At 48.4% G+C, this 15,253-nt stretch overlaps 3 protein-coding genes across 5 annotated transcripts in view; all 3 read right to left on the minus strand.

The window, feature by feature from the left end:
• LOC145653709 (dynein axonemal heavy chain 11-like) overlaps positions 1–855 on the minus strand; it is a 2,280-nt gene extending 1,425 nt beyond the window's left edge. The window contains exons 1-2 of the mRNA XM_081707479.1: positions 837–855; positions 8–219 (exon numbers count right to left, since the gene is read on the minus strand). Coding sequence (XP_081563605.1) covers positions 8–219; positions 837–855 — 231 coding nt within the window. The remainder of the gene's footprint in view (positions 1–7; positions 220–836) is intronic.
• A 2,916-nt stretch (positions 856–3,771) lies between these two features.
• On the minus strand, positions 3,772–9,475 carry sp3b (Sp3b transcription factor). Of its 2 annotated transcripts, none has more exons than XM_035526786.2 (6): positions 8,981–9,475; positions 8,625–8,722; positions 6,450–7,611; positions 5,922–6,111; positions 5,606–5,802; positions 3,772–5,259 (listed from the first exon to the last, which is right to left on the minus strand). In XM_035526786.2, exons 1-6 carry the CDS (start codon positions 8,985–8,987, stop codon positions 4,982–4,984), a joined length of 1,932 nt encoding a protein of 643 aa, XP_035382679.1. In that variant the 5' UTR covers positions 8,988–9,475; the 3' UTR covers positions 3,772–4,981. The 2 variants fall into 2 exon arrangements, with proteins under 2 accessions (XP_035382679.1, XP_035382686.1); XM_035526793.2 differs by having other exon boundaries at positions 8,944–9,475.
• Positions 9,476–9,986: 511 nt separating this feature from the next.
• ola1 (Obg-like ATPase 1) lies at positions 9,987–15,232 on the minus strand. 2 transcript variants are annotated; one of them, XM_027018695.3, is made up of 12 exons: positions 15,096–15,232; positions 14,387–14,487; positions 13,372–13,515; positions 13,220–13,267; positions 12,726–12,853; positions 12,343–12,518; positions 12,177–12,257; positions 11,910–12,007; positions 11,651–11,791; positions 11,190–11,286; positions 10,917–11,039; positions 9,987–10,634 (listed from the first exon to the last, which is right to left on the minus strand). In XM_027018695.3, the coding sequence occupies exons 2-12, from the start codon at positions 14,485–14,487 to the stop codon at positions 10,533–10,535; spliced, it is 1,239 nt and encodes a 412-aa protein (XP_026874496.1). In that variant the 5' UTR covers positions 15,096–15,232; the 3' UTR covers positions 9,987–10,532. The 2 variants fall into 2 exon arrangements, with proteins under 2 accessions (XP_026874496.1, XP_026874499.1); XM_027018698.3 differs by lacking the exon at positions 13,220–13,267.
• Positions 15,233–15,253: the final 21 nt, after the last annotated feature.

Raw genomic sequence — 15,253 nt, forward strand, 5'->3', positions numbered from 1 at the left:
CACACACCTTATCAACGAGCAGGTTGCAGAACTCCGTGAGGAGTGTGACCATGCGTCGGGGGGAACGGTAGGCCCGGGAGTGTGTCCACACCAGCGCGAGGCTGTGGAAGAGGGCAGGGAATAGTGGCTCCAGGCCAGGAAAACTCCGCTCCTCGAACGCCGCCAGGAACTTCCGCAAAGGCTTCAGGTGCAGGTCGATGTCCTCTGCCTCAGCTGCCGCTACACACACACACATATACACATACACGCAAACACACACGCACGCACGTACACAAACACGGGTACACACACACATAAACATGCACGCGCACACACACACACACACACACACACACACAAGGACACACACACACACATATAAACATACACGCAAATGCACACACACGGATACACACGCACATATAAACATACACGCACGCGCACACACACACACACACACACACACGGATACACACACACACAGATTCACACACACACGGATACACACACACACAGATTCACACACACACGGATACACACACAGATACACACACATACACACACATGGATACACACACGCACACACACATATAAACATACACGCATGCGCACACGCACATACACACACGGACGGACGGACACATACACACATGGATACACACACACACACACACACATATATAAACATACACCCAAACACACACACAGATACAGACATACACATACCCACAAACATACGCAAACATGTGCATGCAACACTCACAATATTTGCACACACACACACGCAATCACACACATACATACACACACACACACACACACACACACTGTATGTGTGGGTGTGGATTAATGTTTACCCAGGTTGACTTTCTGCATGATTTTGTGAAAGGAAGAGTAGTAACTGCTGTTAACCCTTTGAAGAATTTCCAGCACTTGGCCAACTTTCGGATTCTGCAGCTACACGCAGGTACACACACGCATGCACGCACGCACACACAGAAACATACACAGAAAAGCCTCTTAAACAGGCTGGCAGAAAACTAAAACATCTTGTAGTTATGAACACCAAATGCCCTCCTGACCTGTTCCTGGATGCCCGACAGATTGTCTCTCTGCTGGGCCCAGAAGTGCAGCTCCGCGGCGGGGCCCGGGGACTCTCCCTGACGCAGGAGCTGAGAGGAGTCTCGCTGCAGGGCAGAGCCCATCTGCTGACTCCACTGGATCACCAAGGTCTCAAGTGTGTACAATAGAGCCCTGTCTATCAGACACAGATCAGAGCTACACACACACACACAAGATGAATAATAAGAATGGCAGTAGAATTGCAGGTAATCATATAAACAAGGCACCTTGTGACAATATATTACAAGTTTGACCTGTGATTCCTTACAGATACATTTATCTGTGGTGTATACATACACACACACACACACACACACACACACACAGACCTGAGCTGTAAGTGGTTCTTCCTCTCCAGACTCAGAGGCAGAGGCAGCAGGGTGCGGCCGTTTGTGACGCCCTGCAGGTAGACGGTATGAGCACGCAACTGTTCCAGGTGCCTGCACACATCTTGGGCCAAGACACGTGGCCAGCCAGCCTGGTTAAGGGGGTTAGCCAGGAGCGTAAGCAGCACCTACACACATACACACACATACGTATGCAGCACACACGCACAGACACGCACACACATATATGTACATACATACATATATACACGCACGCACACACACACACACACACACACACAAACCCACGTATGCAGCACGCACGCACAGACGCGCACATGCACGCACACGCAGACACACACACACATATGTACATACATACATATATACATGCACACACACACACACACACACACACACGTATGCAGCATGCACGCGCAGACACACACACACACATATGTACATACATACATATATACATGCACACACACACACACACACACACACACACACACACATTTATTGATTTATTTATATGTTTATATCTTTGTTTTATACATGACTTCGTTACGCTACCTGGCCGATGAGCACAGGTGCGTGGTCCAGTGTCTGTGCCGGCACTTCGCCCAGCCGCAGCTGCGTGCGGAATGAGCTCACGGAGATGCTGCTGGTGCCGGCCTTCTTCCACACGCACAGCTGTTTGGTCTGCCAGGACGACGGACTCTTCTGTGAAGAGGAGAAGATTGGCGTAGCGCTTTCAGACGCGAAAGCGCTGGAAATAAGCGGCAACTTATTTCAACGCCGAGCGCGAGTCAGTGCGCAGGCCGTGAGAGGGCGCCGTAAACAGCTTACGCGCTTCCTGAGTGCTGGAAGCACAACGGAAACTCAAACAAACGGTTCCAGTTATCTTGTGACCGACGGAGTAACATCACAGGACCACAGCTGAAGGGATGCTATTAACACTGACATGGTTGTAGCATATTTGAGGGTGTTAAGCTGGCTTTAGCAGGTTTCAGCAGACTCAGCAGTTTTAACATCTGCCAGTGCAACTAGTGACTCAAGAGGCCACTGCTGTCCAGCCAGCATCATCCCTGTGTCTGCAACTGATCTCCATGGATCTTCGGTAGCATATATTGTGATTTTCTTCAACTCTACACTAAAACCACTGTCAGGGAACAGCTGAACTCCATCTAGGAGATTAAAGTTGGTCTTAACACTTACTATGATCATATAGTGTTACATTTGCATTGGCTAATGACATTGTGAGCAGAGTCACAGTGTTCACGTATGACAGTGGTGTGTGTGTGTGTGTGTGTGTGTGTGTGTGTGTGTGTGTGTGTGTGTGTGTGTGTGTGTGTGCGTGCACACGATAGCCACCTGCTCATCACCGAGGTGCAGTGTGCCCCCTGGGCCTGTAAACAGGACAAGCCTGTCCCCCCAGGCCTGGTCCAGGAAATCCAGCAGAGCCCTCTGGTTCTCCTCAGCTCCGATGAAGCGGTTCCATTTGTCCGTCTTCAGGCGCAGGACGGAGAAGACCTGCTCACGCAGGAAGTCCACACGCTCATCCGAGACGGCACTGAGTTTGAGCTGCTCTGCTGGAACACGGACGCCTCCCTCCATAATACTGGGGAGAGAAACATGGAGGCTGCGTCCAGAAAAAGTGGATCCAACATTCCCCAGGAAGACAAGAAACACTACAACACAGCTGAATACGGACTAAAGAGCTCACCGTTGACACCTGGCTCACGGCTGTTTTTTTAAACCTTTCCTTTACCTCTTTAAGTCTTTTGAAGAGGTCTGGGTCGAGACGTGCAATACACTGGGTGTCTTCTCTCACAAGCTTCCACCAGAAAACTGATCCCCCCCGATGGGTCAGATCACCATAGCGACTGATGGCACTTATGTTTGTGTGTCCCTCTACGTGTGTGAGAGAGAGAGAGAGAGATGCAGGTGTAGTATCTCCAGTGAAACCTGAGCATCCCTGAGGAAATTTACCCAGAGTATCACAACCACTCCTCCTCTCCCAAACACACACGCTAAGCATTCCTGAGGCGTCATTCCCCACTACACACATATTTCAGAAAGCCCCCTAAACAACCCAAATTTTACCTTTTTTTAACCATCAAAACATGGAGACAACAGTAATATCAGTAATACCAGTAAAATGCAACAGGTGGCGCTAAAACACCAATTCTCCACCAATGACCCGCCTACCAGGGAATACATAACGGTTTGGTTACTGTTGTTCTTTAAGGCATTAGATAGTTTCATAGCTTCATTGTGTATTTCATCTGATAAGTGCACTCCACTCATGAGAAAGAAACAGCACACCAAGCCGCACACATTACAAATCAGGAGATGATAGGATCTCAATTTTAATTGTGTTCCATTTGAGGAAAAAAAAAAAAAAAAGTTGTACAAAAGTAGCATTAAATTTTTACACATTTAAAAAGTAATTAAAATGAGTCTTTGATACAACAAAATCGGGTATAGGCTAAAATAAATGCCGGCTATAAACAGCTTGAAGGCTGGGAAAAAACTAAAAGGGAACACATGATGCAAGTTAAGAGACAGGACAGGAAAAATGACTAAAAAAAAAGCCAAGAGTTTACACAAGCTTGATCCTTTCACCTGGAGAGCTGTTCCAAGTTACAGGTAGACAGAGGAGCCCCCCAAAAAATAACATTTTAAAAAAGCCTCACCCATCACACGAGGGGGAAACATGAGGGTCAATACTCCCCTGCACATAATAAAACTCAAGGGGAGGGCGTATAGACGCATTTGGACCAGCAAAGACAGTGAGGGGGACGAGGAGAAGAGAGGAAGACGACAGTGGGCAGCTCACACATCTCGCCCTCAGAATTCATCACTTCCCTCTTCTGCTGCCAGACTCACAGTTTAAACTACACGCACAGACTCGTCTCCCTGTACCATAACTTTCACACGCACGCACACAAATCATCATCCCCTGAACAATGAAGTCAGCGAAGTAAAAATACATGCAACTCCAGCATCATATACTACAGAGTATGATACAAAATAAGGCATTTCTGTGTGTTAGTGCGTGTTCGTATATACTATGTGTATGTATGTATGTGTGTGGGTGGGAGAGGACTGGAACCATATTTAATGTCATTTTTTGCCATGTTTGTACAAAAAGACTGCTACAGAACATAACTGGATAATAAATTTTTAAAAATTGTGTGTGTGTGTGTGTATGTATGTATGTGTGTGTATATATATATATATATATATATATATATATATATATATATATATATATATATATATATATATATATATATATAATGTGTATATATAATATATATATATACACACACACATATATACATATACACACACACATATACATACATACATACATACATACACACACACATATACATACATACATACATACATACACACACGCACGCACGCACACACACATATATATATATACATACATATATATATTTATATATATAAAATTTATCATATATAAAAATTGATAGTGAAAAGCCAGCGAGCTGTGAAAGTGGGCAGGATTTTGGTCACTCCATGACCTCATTGGCAGGCACAGTGACCAACTGGAGTGGGAGGTCGGAGTTTGAGAGGAGGTCTTGGGTGCCAGCCTGTTGCAGATTGGTCAAGATGAGAGTGGCCCCGCCCCCAGTGATGATGCTGTCTGAGGGGGTGGCAGCCTCTGTCTGCCCTGCTGTGGTGACAGAATTTAGCCCTTTTTTGTGCAGGTGAGTTTTAATGTGTTTGGCCAAATGGTCGCTGCGCATGAAGCGCTTTGAACACTCCGGACACACAAACTTCTTCTCCCCTGAGGAAAAAAAGCACAAAAGCATTACACCAAAACTGATGAACAAGTAAAACAGAACTGCTCTCTGTGGGATTGTCAGTCCCATTTTTAGAAAACAAAAAAAAAAAACAATTTACTAAATCGTAAAAGCGTTAATATATGTATTATTAAATCTATTTTATAATTTGCTATCAATATGGCAGGACCGACTGTAGTGTAAATAAAAGTTTTAAATTGCCATGCTTTCAGCGTTACTTACTCATACTAGCCAAGTATTAACCCATCTTTAAAACACATGAAGAGTCAGCAGTGTTTACACAAGACGCAGGTTACGTAAAGTTCACGGGACCGAGGAGCCGTGCAGTACCTGTATGTGTCCTGCGGTGGCGCTGCAGCTCATCACTGCGGGTGAACCTCTTGCCGCAGTAGCTCCACGAGCAGATGAACGGCCTCTCTCCCGAGTGCCAGCGCAGGTGGGCACGCAGGTGGGACGTCTTCCCGTACACCTTCCCACAGCCCGGGATGTGACAGATGTGCTGCTTTTTCTTGCCTATGCTGGACCCTCTGAATGCACATGCGCGCACACACACACACACAAAGTCAGACTACATATATCCAGTCACTCCTCCATGTTTTAACTTTGAGCGGTTCCACGTGACGGCCCCTCCATGGGCGTGTCTTACCTCCCCCCCGCCTCTTTGCAGTTGGGACAGGTGCAGGCCACTCGACGCAGCCTCTTGCCTTCCTGCCCTACCCCCTCGCCCTCCTCATCCACCAGGCGCACACGGAGGTGCGACAGGTCACTGGTGTTCAGGGTGGAGTCCCCGCTCAGTGGCCAGTCGTCTGAATCGGGTTCCTCTTTGATTTGGATATCTGAGATATTTAGAAATCAGCTGATCACACGTGAATCTAATAAAATGTCAAACTAAAGCAGTAATCCCACAAATTTCATCACAATGACCCTAAGACTACATGTACTCCCAGAACACGTGTGCGTGTTGTGTCCCCTGAACATGAGTGCGTGCTGCATGCCCTGAACACGTGTGCGTGTTGTGTACGTGCTGTCCCCCGAACACGGGTGCGTGCTGTGTGCCCTAAATACGGGTGCGTGCTGTGTGCGTGTTGCACGCCCCGAACCCGTGTGTGTGTTGCGCGCCCCGAACCCATGTGCCCTGAACCCGTGTGCGTGTTGTGCCCGTGCTGGTGTGTACCCGAGGGGCTCTCCGTGTTCTCGTCATGCTGGTACTGCGTGAGAGAGTTGACCGTAACCGTGTGCAGGTTGGGCATGTGGCCGGCGCTGGCCTGCCCGAGTGACAGCGTCTGCACCGGGGCCAAGGTGATCTGGGGCGAGGCCATGCCCCCTGCCGCCGCCCCCCCTGCGGTCGGCAGCTGCAGGTTCTGCAGGTTCTGCACGCCCTGCACCTGGAAGGTCTGCCACTGGATCTGGCCCGAGGGTGAGACCGTCTGCGCCTGAATGATGAAGGTGCCGGCGTTGAGCAGCTGCACGCTCTGTAGAGCCTGTGCCGTGCCGTCCACCGACGTCGCTGTGGGTAACAGCTGCACCACGGGCTCACTGCTGTGGTTGGACTGCACGAAGGATGGGTCCTGCTGCCCGGCCGACACGGCCGTGGCCTGGGTCAGCACGCCCGTGCCGTCTATCGTCTCCGGGAGCGAAGTGGCCGGCGTCGGCGCGGTGCTCTGGGCATAGCCGTTGGCTTCGCCGGACGACGGCGTCTCAGCGGGCTTGCCCACGCCACCCTCGCCGGCCATGATGAGCTGCCCGTCGGCCGTGACACCCGTGGCGATGGTCTGCGCGCCGGCCAGTCCCAGCGACTCCAGGTCGGCATTGCTCAGACTGTTGATGGGCACGAACGTGATGTTACCAGGCAGGCCCACTGGAACGTTGGTCACCACCTGGCCCTGACCCCCAAACCCAGGCCCGGCCAACGACACGCTTGGGATCTGCTGCACCTGCCCGCCATGAGCCAGCAGGCCTTGAAGATCATTAGCGTTAGCTGTCGCCGAGATGCCCTGGGTTCCGTCTGGCAGTATGGCGATATCAGTGCCCAGCGTGGCCCCGTTGGCGGACTGCGGGGCATAGCCCAGCGAGGTCACATCCGCTCCCTGCAGCTGGGGGATAACCTGGTACTGGACGCCATTGGCACTCGAGCCGTCCGTCCCAGCTGTGACGAAAACAGGCTGCGTCTGCCCTGGAACAGTCTGCAGTGGAACCACATATTGCCCGTTGGCACCCACGAGTCCCCCGCTGGGTAAATGCAGAACCCCTGGCTCCTCTTTCACAGTGGACACTGGCGTGAGCACCTCCCAGCGGTCTGATGAGCCTGTGAGCTGGATGGATGTGAAGTCTGTTGTCTGTTGAGAGAGAAAACAGGAGCCAAACAGCTCTGTTCACTTCAAGGATGCCATTACATCTATAGACAAGCCTACAGAACAACAGTTTCTCATATAGTTGTGCAACAAGTACTTCAAGATTTAACCACCAAAAATACATAGCCAGAAAGTGCAAGGCAGCAAGACAGGACAAGACAGAACAAACAATATATTATGCTACATTTCACTGATATGAGTGGCTTGTTCCATACTCCTAACTCAACTCTCTATGAGAAACAACAATAAATGAACTATAAGTTATACTATTAAAGACTCATGTCACCATATCAGAGAATGAAAAAGCATGAAAGAATTACTTTTAATGTTTAGATGAGTAACAACTGCAAAGGACTCAGTCCAGTGCCAGCGTAAAGTTAATCTTATTTATCCAATAGTGACTATTACTTCAAAAGGAGTTCACATATTTAGTTCATACTAAGTCAAAATGAGTCTCTTTATTTAGGGAAACTGCCGCCAAGTAATTTTACCGCATATGAATAAGAGGGTAAAATTCAGTGCGATCGCCTTCTTCGCAGAGCTCTATATAACATTTTCAGCATTTTCTAAACCCCTTTGCCATTTTTATGAGAATCGTACGGCCACGTTTCACCACAGCAGGACATGGAACAACCTTTCAAGTTAGGCCCCTCAACAATGTGAAGCGACGCTTCCCCACTGGAGCCTCCCGCCGGTCGTCCGGTAACCCGGGCAGGGGTGGAGGCTTGTGTTTGCGTCGGGGTCCTCCCATATCGTGGGGGTGACCCGGGATGAGCGCAGGTAGCGCGGACACGGCGACGGCGGCGAGGCTGTCCGACCCACAATGGGCGGGTTTTAACGGGGAAGAAAGTGGGTGGCCGTACAGACCGACGGCTCACAGGAAGTGTTCCGACTTTAACCCCCCCAGTACGACATATTTTTCACCCCCAAACGTGTGAACAACAAAACGAGCGCGACACGCCGGCGGAGAAACAGAGAGGCGAGCTGAGAGGCGATACCTGCTCCGAGGCGCCGCCGCTGGGCTGTATGAAGTCGCTCTGCCCGCTGTCCACGTCCAAGGCGGCCATTTCCTGCCGCTTCGCTGGCTGTCCTGGGGCTTCGGGGGAGGGGAGAGGGAGACAGCGAGAGAACAAACTAAGGCACACAAACTCTGCCCGAACGACCTCCACTCGTCGAGACGGAGTGAACGCCTCCGGCTAACCCGCTCTCGGCGACTTTAGTAACGGCGACTTCGCTGAGGCGAGGCTAACGCGTTAGCCTTTAGCATCGCTGAGGAGAAAGACTTTAGCCTGCCGGCTAACGGCGCTCCAAACTCACCCGCGTCGTGCTGCGCTCGCCTTAAAGTGTTACGTACCGGTCATGGCGTGGAAAAGGGGGGAAAAATCGGCAGGTTATCTTTTAATTTAAACTCCCAACATGATTGTTTTAATCGAAGGCGGGCTGTGATCGGAGATTCGGGTCGATTTTTTTGTTGTTTTTTTTTTTCTGTTTTTGATTGACGGTGCGGGAAACACAAAAGGTGGGGCCTCGCGAGCTCGAGCGTGAACGGCGCATCACGCCGCGGAAGTTCCGCCTTTCTTCTACGGAGCGATTGGCTGTGCGACCCGACCCCTCGCTCCGCGACTGGTCGCGCGGCTTGTCTGTCAACGTCGCGTCGCCGGGCGTTTCCTGTTTTGATGTTGGCGACAAAATGGAGCTGTAGTTGCGCTCACATGCCCGGAGGCTGCAGCTCAGCCCTTCAGCTTCATACCGACTTATAAACGAGTTATTCACACTCGTAGTCTTTAAAGTTAAAATGAGACCGTCACTGACGAGGGAAATCCCGTGAATTATGTTCACAAGATTAGTTGTATATAAGTAGCTGTTACATTATAGAGGACATATTTGGGTTTGATCTAAATTTCCCGTGTAGTTATAAGGAGGATAAATGTAGGTTTGATATAAATATCTCGTGTACAAGGAGGAGTAAATGTAGGCCGCCTGTCTGCTGTAGGCTCTGCTCTAGCCGCAGCCTGGCGGTTTACCCACTTAGCTGAACAAAAATAGCTTCGAGGAAACAGCTGCGGACGCGGACACAATCTAGTAACGTGTTAGTAGATCTGCACACTGGCCCCTCGTTTCTTTTCACTTTGCCAAAGGTTTGATTCAGTTTCTGTATACTTGCGGAGTAATACCAAGCGTTGGGTCAGTGTTAAGCACATGGAGGTATTGTGAAGACCATCCCTCATACGAACACAGTAACCACTGCGTTACGTTCTTCCCAGTGTTGTACCTGAGGACATCTGGATTGGTTTAAACGTTAAACGAAGTTTTGACAACCGAATCCAAGCCAGAGTCCAAAAACAAGATCTGGGGGTGTCTAGGATTGTGCTGCCTCCCCCTGGTGGCAGATACGTGGCACGACAGCGGTTTATTTCATCATCTGCACAAATCCCAGTGGTGAACATATTTCTGCAGAGGTGTACCGGTGTGTACAGAGTGGTAGCTTTTACTTGCTTTAAAGCAACCAGGCTTTCATAATTTCAATCTTGCTACAGTCCAAAACAGTCAAACCATACGACATTAAAACAGAACACTGCATCCTTAAAATCAGAAGCCCATCACATTTCAGGAATTCACATCCATACATTTTCCATCTCAGCTGGAGAAGTTTATTAGCTGTGGGTTTCTGCTCTTGCTGCATGGCATGCAGCATTCAAGTGTGCGAAGACAAGCCGCAATGCACAACTCGGCTATAAAAGCTCCCAAATAAAACAGAAAAACGGGGCGCACCTTAAATACTCCAAGGCCAAAAATGAAAAAAAGTTCAGGGGTAATTCCTCACATCTGCAGAATATCATCCCTCTCCCCCACCCCCATCCCACTTGGTACAGTCCATCCAATCTTTGAAGGCTTTAACAATGACATCATTTCTTCTTCGGCTGATTGGGTGTGTTGAATTTGAAGAAAATGATGTCACCATCCTCCACAATGTAGTTCCTTCCCTGTTGTCTGTACTTTCCTGCAGCCTGTAAAGCAAGCAAATTATTACCTAAAAGTCATAATCATTAAATGATCCAATACTTTTAAAAATAAAATTTCAAATTTTTTTTTGACGAGGTCAAAACAAATATTTGGGAAACAAGGAATGTAAGTATTACTTTGTAATTACTGAATTACTGATAATGCATTTAAAACATTACAAATCTACAAACCTTTAGAAGATAACGAGAGTGTACAAAACAGCTAAAAGAACAAACATTCGGTTGTAACTAAACAGGCCTGTACAAGAGCTGCAGTTGTCCCCTCACCTTAACAGCCGCTTCAGTGCCTTCCTCCTTGAAATCCACGTACTTCATGACCTCCGCCATGATGAAGCCTTTCTCAAAGTCTGTGTGGATTTTGCCGGCCGCCTGTGGTGCCTTTGTGCCTTTCTGCAGGTCAGAAACACACACACACACACACACACACACACACACACACACACACACACACACCCCTTGGGTAAATTGAGTGCTCTTGATGCAAATCTGCTGAAAGAGCCAGCAGACTGGACTGGGGTAGAAGTGTGTATTTACGTTTACCCTGATGGTCCACGCGCGTACTTCATCAGGTCCAGAAGTGAAGAAATACTCCAGCTGCAGGGCTGAGTAGCCACTCTTTATGATCTTAGTCAACACACTAGAATGGCAACACACATGCATACAATTACAAACCACACCTCTGAAACCAAAGGAACTGAATGTTCTTCTTATCTTTAAAAGATGTAGCTTCTGAGTATGACTGAACATATCCTAAACTCTACATTTCACTACGGCAGCTACTGAAAGCATGAAAACAGTACAAAACGTCTTTCAAGTTGAGCTCATACCAACCGAAGCAGAGTTTCTCAAAGACATTTATGAGAAGCATTTATGAGCCATAAATTCAACGGGCGAGCTTTCGGGAGCCTTAAACGAGCAGAAACGGTACTCCTCTTCAGGGAGAGATGGAAGAGGAGCAAAACAGCGTGGGTTACGGAGAGAACACCGGACCTGTCCCTGACCTCTGGGTTTTATTTTCCTCACAGAACTTCTGTTTCTCCTCGTCGCTCATGTCCTGGTACTTGCTCTCGAAGCCTCCGCTAAAAGGGATGACCAGAGCGCCGGGGTCGTGGCCATCCACCCACTCCTTGATCTTCACCAACCTGCAGGGAGGACGAGCCGGCAGGGTAGGAGAGCGGAAGCACCAGCAGTCAGCATGCCTGTTTAGCAACAGCAGTCACATGTGGTGTTAATCTGCTAATCTGAAGCCGCAGGACAAACCATTTGTTCTTTTTCCTGATGTAATCTTTTTCGGAGAGATTCACCAGGTAGATCATTGGCTTGGATGTCAGGAACAGATATTTGTTCAACACCTCAATCTGTTAGATATCAGAAAAGAGGAGGAAACACCTAAAATGTTTAGCAGATTGAGAATGTCCACAACTGGATAAATTACCAGGTAAAGACTTTTACCGAATCACACATTGGAATCTTGATTAATTCTGTATTTGTTAAAGTCTTATAAATCAGATCGAAAACAGTATTTACCTCTTTGTCGTTCCACTCATGGTAGTAGCGCACGTGTTTCTTCTCATCAATCACCCAGGACTTTATTTTACACATAATGTCCTGTTTAGAAGCAGAAGCATTTTTCTTGGCTATATGGCCATATGTATGCAGGTATGGAGCATGCTGGGATTTGCGGTTCACTCACATATTCAGGTTTGAGTTTCTTGTCTCCGCCCCTCACAGCGGTTTTCTCCAGCTTGTCTATGATTGGCCCGATCATCTCCTCATCCTTCATCCTGAGCTCCTCGTGAATAATCTCAATGTCCCGGACCGGGTCAACACATCCCTCCACGTGGATGATGTCTTCATCCTCAAACGCTCCTGCAGACACGCACGCACACAATCACAAAGTATATTTATTTATACTGCCTTTCAGCCTTCCCCATCCTGCTCATATTCTCAACACACAGACCTCCTTGTGCATGGCGTCATCTTGAAACAGTCCTTCTCATACACACAAAGACAAAAAAGCGTTCCAGACACACACACACTCACATCCCGACAGATGCCGCGGTGGCACCGACTCACGCGTCATGTGGAAGATGCCGTCGCAGGCGCTGATGTGAGAGAGGAAGGCGTTGCCCAGTCCCTGCCCAGCGTGTGCCCCCTTCACCAGGCCGGCAATGTCCACCACACTGAGGAAAGCTGGCACTTTACTGAACAGAGAGGGAAGGGTTGCAGAAACCAGCAGGTTACTGTCCCGATTCTGCACGTGGCTGTGCGTTTGGATTCGGAGATGAAGACACAGTACTGGACGCGTTAGTTTTGCAGTGGGTGGTTTAAAGTATGGATCAGGGATCACTTCAAAAGAGAATACGGCAAATATCAATGCCGCACGAGTGTATGGACTATAGCGGTCCCCTCATCTTATTACGCAAGACCTCCATGCAACCTCCTGGCTGCAATAAAAAGGCTCATCACATTCCCAAATCCAGACTTTCCCCACTTAGACTTGCTCAGTAACACAGAGGCCAACTCAGGCAAACAAAACGGCCGTGCTGCAGCTCGCTTTGGTTCAGTACCTGGGGCATGAAGACTCTGAAGGCTGGAGGAGTGTGTGGTGTTGCAGCCTGGGGTGAGGAGTCGAGGGTGAGTAGTTGAAGGGGAGGAGGAGAGGGAGAGTAGTTGAAGGGGAGGAGGAGAGGGAGAGGAGTGATAGAGGAGCAGCAGGTACCTGGCAGGCTTGTGGTACTGGCAGAGGAAGTCGTAGCGCTCGTCCGGAATGGGAACACGACTCTCGTTGGGGTCGATGGTGCAGAAGGGGAAATTCTCTGCTGCTGCCTGGCTCTTTGTCAGCACGTTGAAGAACGTTGACTTGCTGAAATCACACAGTACTGGTTTATACCAAATGCAGGTGGTTTCCTCAGCTTCACTCCCAGTCATGAGCACAGGAAAAGAACATAGCCACACCGTCACATAGGCATGCCATGCAAGCTTGCATATTCCACTTGTATATTCGACTTCTGTTCGTTAAAACACAGACACATGAAATTGCAAATCACTTATCACATACAGTACTGTGTGGAAGTCTTATGCACCCTAAGGAATAATTAACTATTTGAAGAAATATCTTATGTTTAATTGCATGTCAAACACTACATTAAGCATAAACACAATAAAACATTAGTGTGGATAAACATTTTTTGTGCAGTAAGTTTCAGTAAGTTATTTATATCTCCTGAGGTGGCTGGAACAACACAGAAGTGGTTCAGAAGCTTGTTTCTGCATGATAAATGCTTGGACACACTGACACACATTGCTGATTTATAGCCAGCCAGAACAGAAGCCTACCCTCAGCATAACTCACTTGGATGGAGAAAAGAGAAAAAACAGTACAAGTCAGAAGCAGAGAAGAATTTAGCACTGCCCTCTCTTACTGCCCTCATAAAGACCCACTTATCGAAAAACGACTTTGCTGATACACATATTTCCATGCACAAACACAGCCCAGCACAAAACCCACAGCACCACACGGGAAGCAGCGGAAGCTTCACACAATAGCTCATTCATAAAACGCACGAATATGCGCGTGGAATCGCATAGGACGAGATGTCAAACATAATGAGGCACAGCATCACGGATTCACATATGACCGATCGGATGACAACGGCGGCCTCTGTGTAGGTGCTAAAAGTTAAAAGGAAAAACCTGGAGCGACGGCCTCATGCTAAACCGACGCTGAAACGTACCCCACATTCGGTAACCCGACAATCCCGATCTTAAGCGACGTCCCGAATCGTCCGATGAGAGGGGGCGGTTTTGGTCCGTCTCCTGTCTTCTTCGGCGGCATCTGGAAGACAATTCACACGCCTGTCATTTTCCCATGATCCATTATGCAGCTCTATGTGGCTACACAGCCCGACTCCCCGTGACACATCTTTTTCGGAGCCATGACTGAGTTAAGTCAGCACACTGTCATTCGGAGGTTTAGCCCGACACAAAACGTTCGCATAGCTGGCCTGCAGTAATGAGGGAAGTAAATCCTAACGGCTGTAGTCCCGCACGGCTCCCATTTCACCACAGAGTGCAGCCTGGGACTCCCGAAATAGCTTGAACATCATTGGGGGTGTAAGATGGCAAGCCTAGAACTAATGCACACAGAGGGATAAATATAACCCCTATTCCCTTAGCTTATGGACTAATGCACACGGATGGATAACTATAACTAAATAAATAAATATAACATAGCTTATGGACTAATGCACACGGATGGATAAATATAACTACTATAAGAACATATTATAATCTCTTATGAGACGAGAAGACGCGTCTGTAACTGGCCGCAGCGCGAATCCCAGTACTACCAGTCCCAGTACACTACGCCCCGTCCATATCAACCACGACAAACTTTCTCCACAGAACCAAAGACAGACGTAGCGATGCGTACGCTTCCATCACCTTGAAATAAGGTTTTATCTGACAGATGTGTGTGAAGTTCCCTGCGCTCACACACCGCACACGCTGCGCACCGTGCGGGCCAAGGCTCCGAAAGAACCTGCACACCGGAAGAACAAAACGTCTCGCTTTGCCATTGGTCAGAACCAGGCGAGACGTGA

Source organism: Electrophorus electricus, chromosome 3, assembly GCF_041902795.1.
Source record: "Electrophorus electricus isolate QZ-2024a chromosome 3, ASM4190279v1, whole genome shotgun sequence".
Lineage (NCBI taxonomy): Eukaryota > Metazoa > Chordata > Actinopteri > Gymnotiformes > Gymnotidae > Electrophorus > Electrophorus electricus.

What these genes read in the sequence shown, in the direction of transcription:
- ola1 (XM_027018695.3), bottom strand. Translation starts at nt 14,487, where the DNA reads ATGCCGCCGAAGAAGACAGGAGACGGACCAAAACCGCCCCCTCTCATC. An exon ending in ATCAGGAAAAAGAACAAATG is followed by an intron (nt 11,792 to 11,909) that starts GTTTGTCCTGCG and finishes TCCTCCCTGCAG; the next exon opens with GTTGGTGAAGATCAAGGAGT. An exon ending in TACGCGCGTGGACCATCAGG is followed by an intron (nt 11,040 to 11,189) that starts GTAAACGTAAAT and finishes TCTGACCTGCAG; the next exon opens with AAAGGCACAAAGGCACCACA.
- sp3b (XM_035526786.2), bottom strand. An exon ending in TGCAAAGAGGCGGGGGGGAG is followed by an intron (nt 5,803 to 5,921) that starts GTAAGACACGCC and finishes ATGTGCATTCAG; the next exon opens with AGGGTCCAGCATAGGCAAGA. An exon ending in CCACCGCAGGACACATACAG is followed by an intron (nt 5,260 to 5,605) that starts GTACTGCACGGC and finishes TTTTTTCCTCAG; the next exon opens with GGGAGAAGAAGTTTGTGTGT.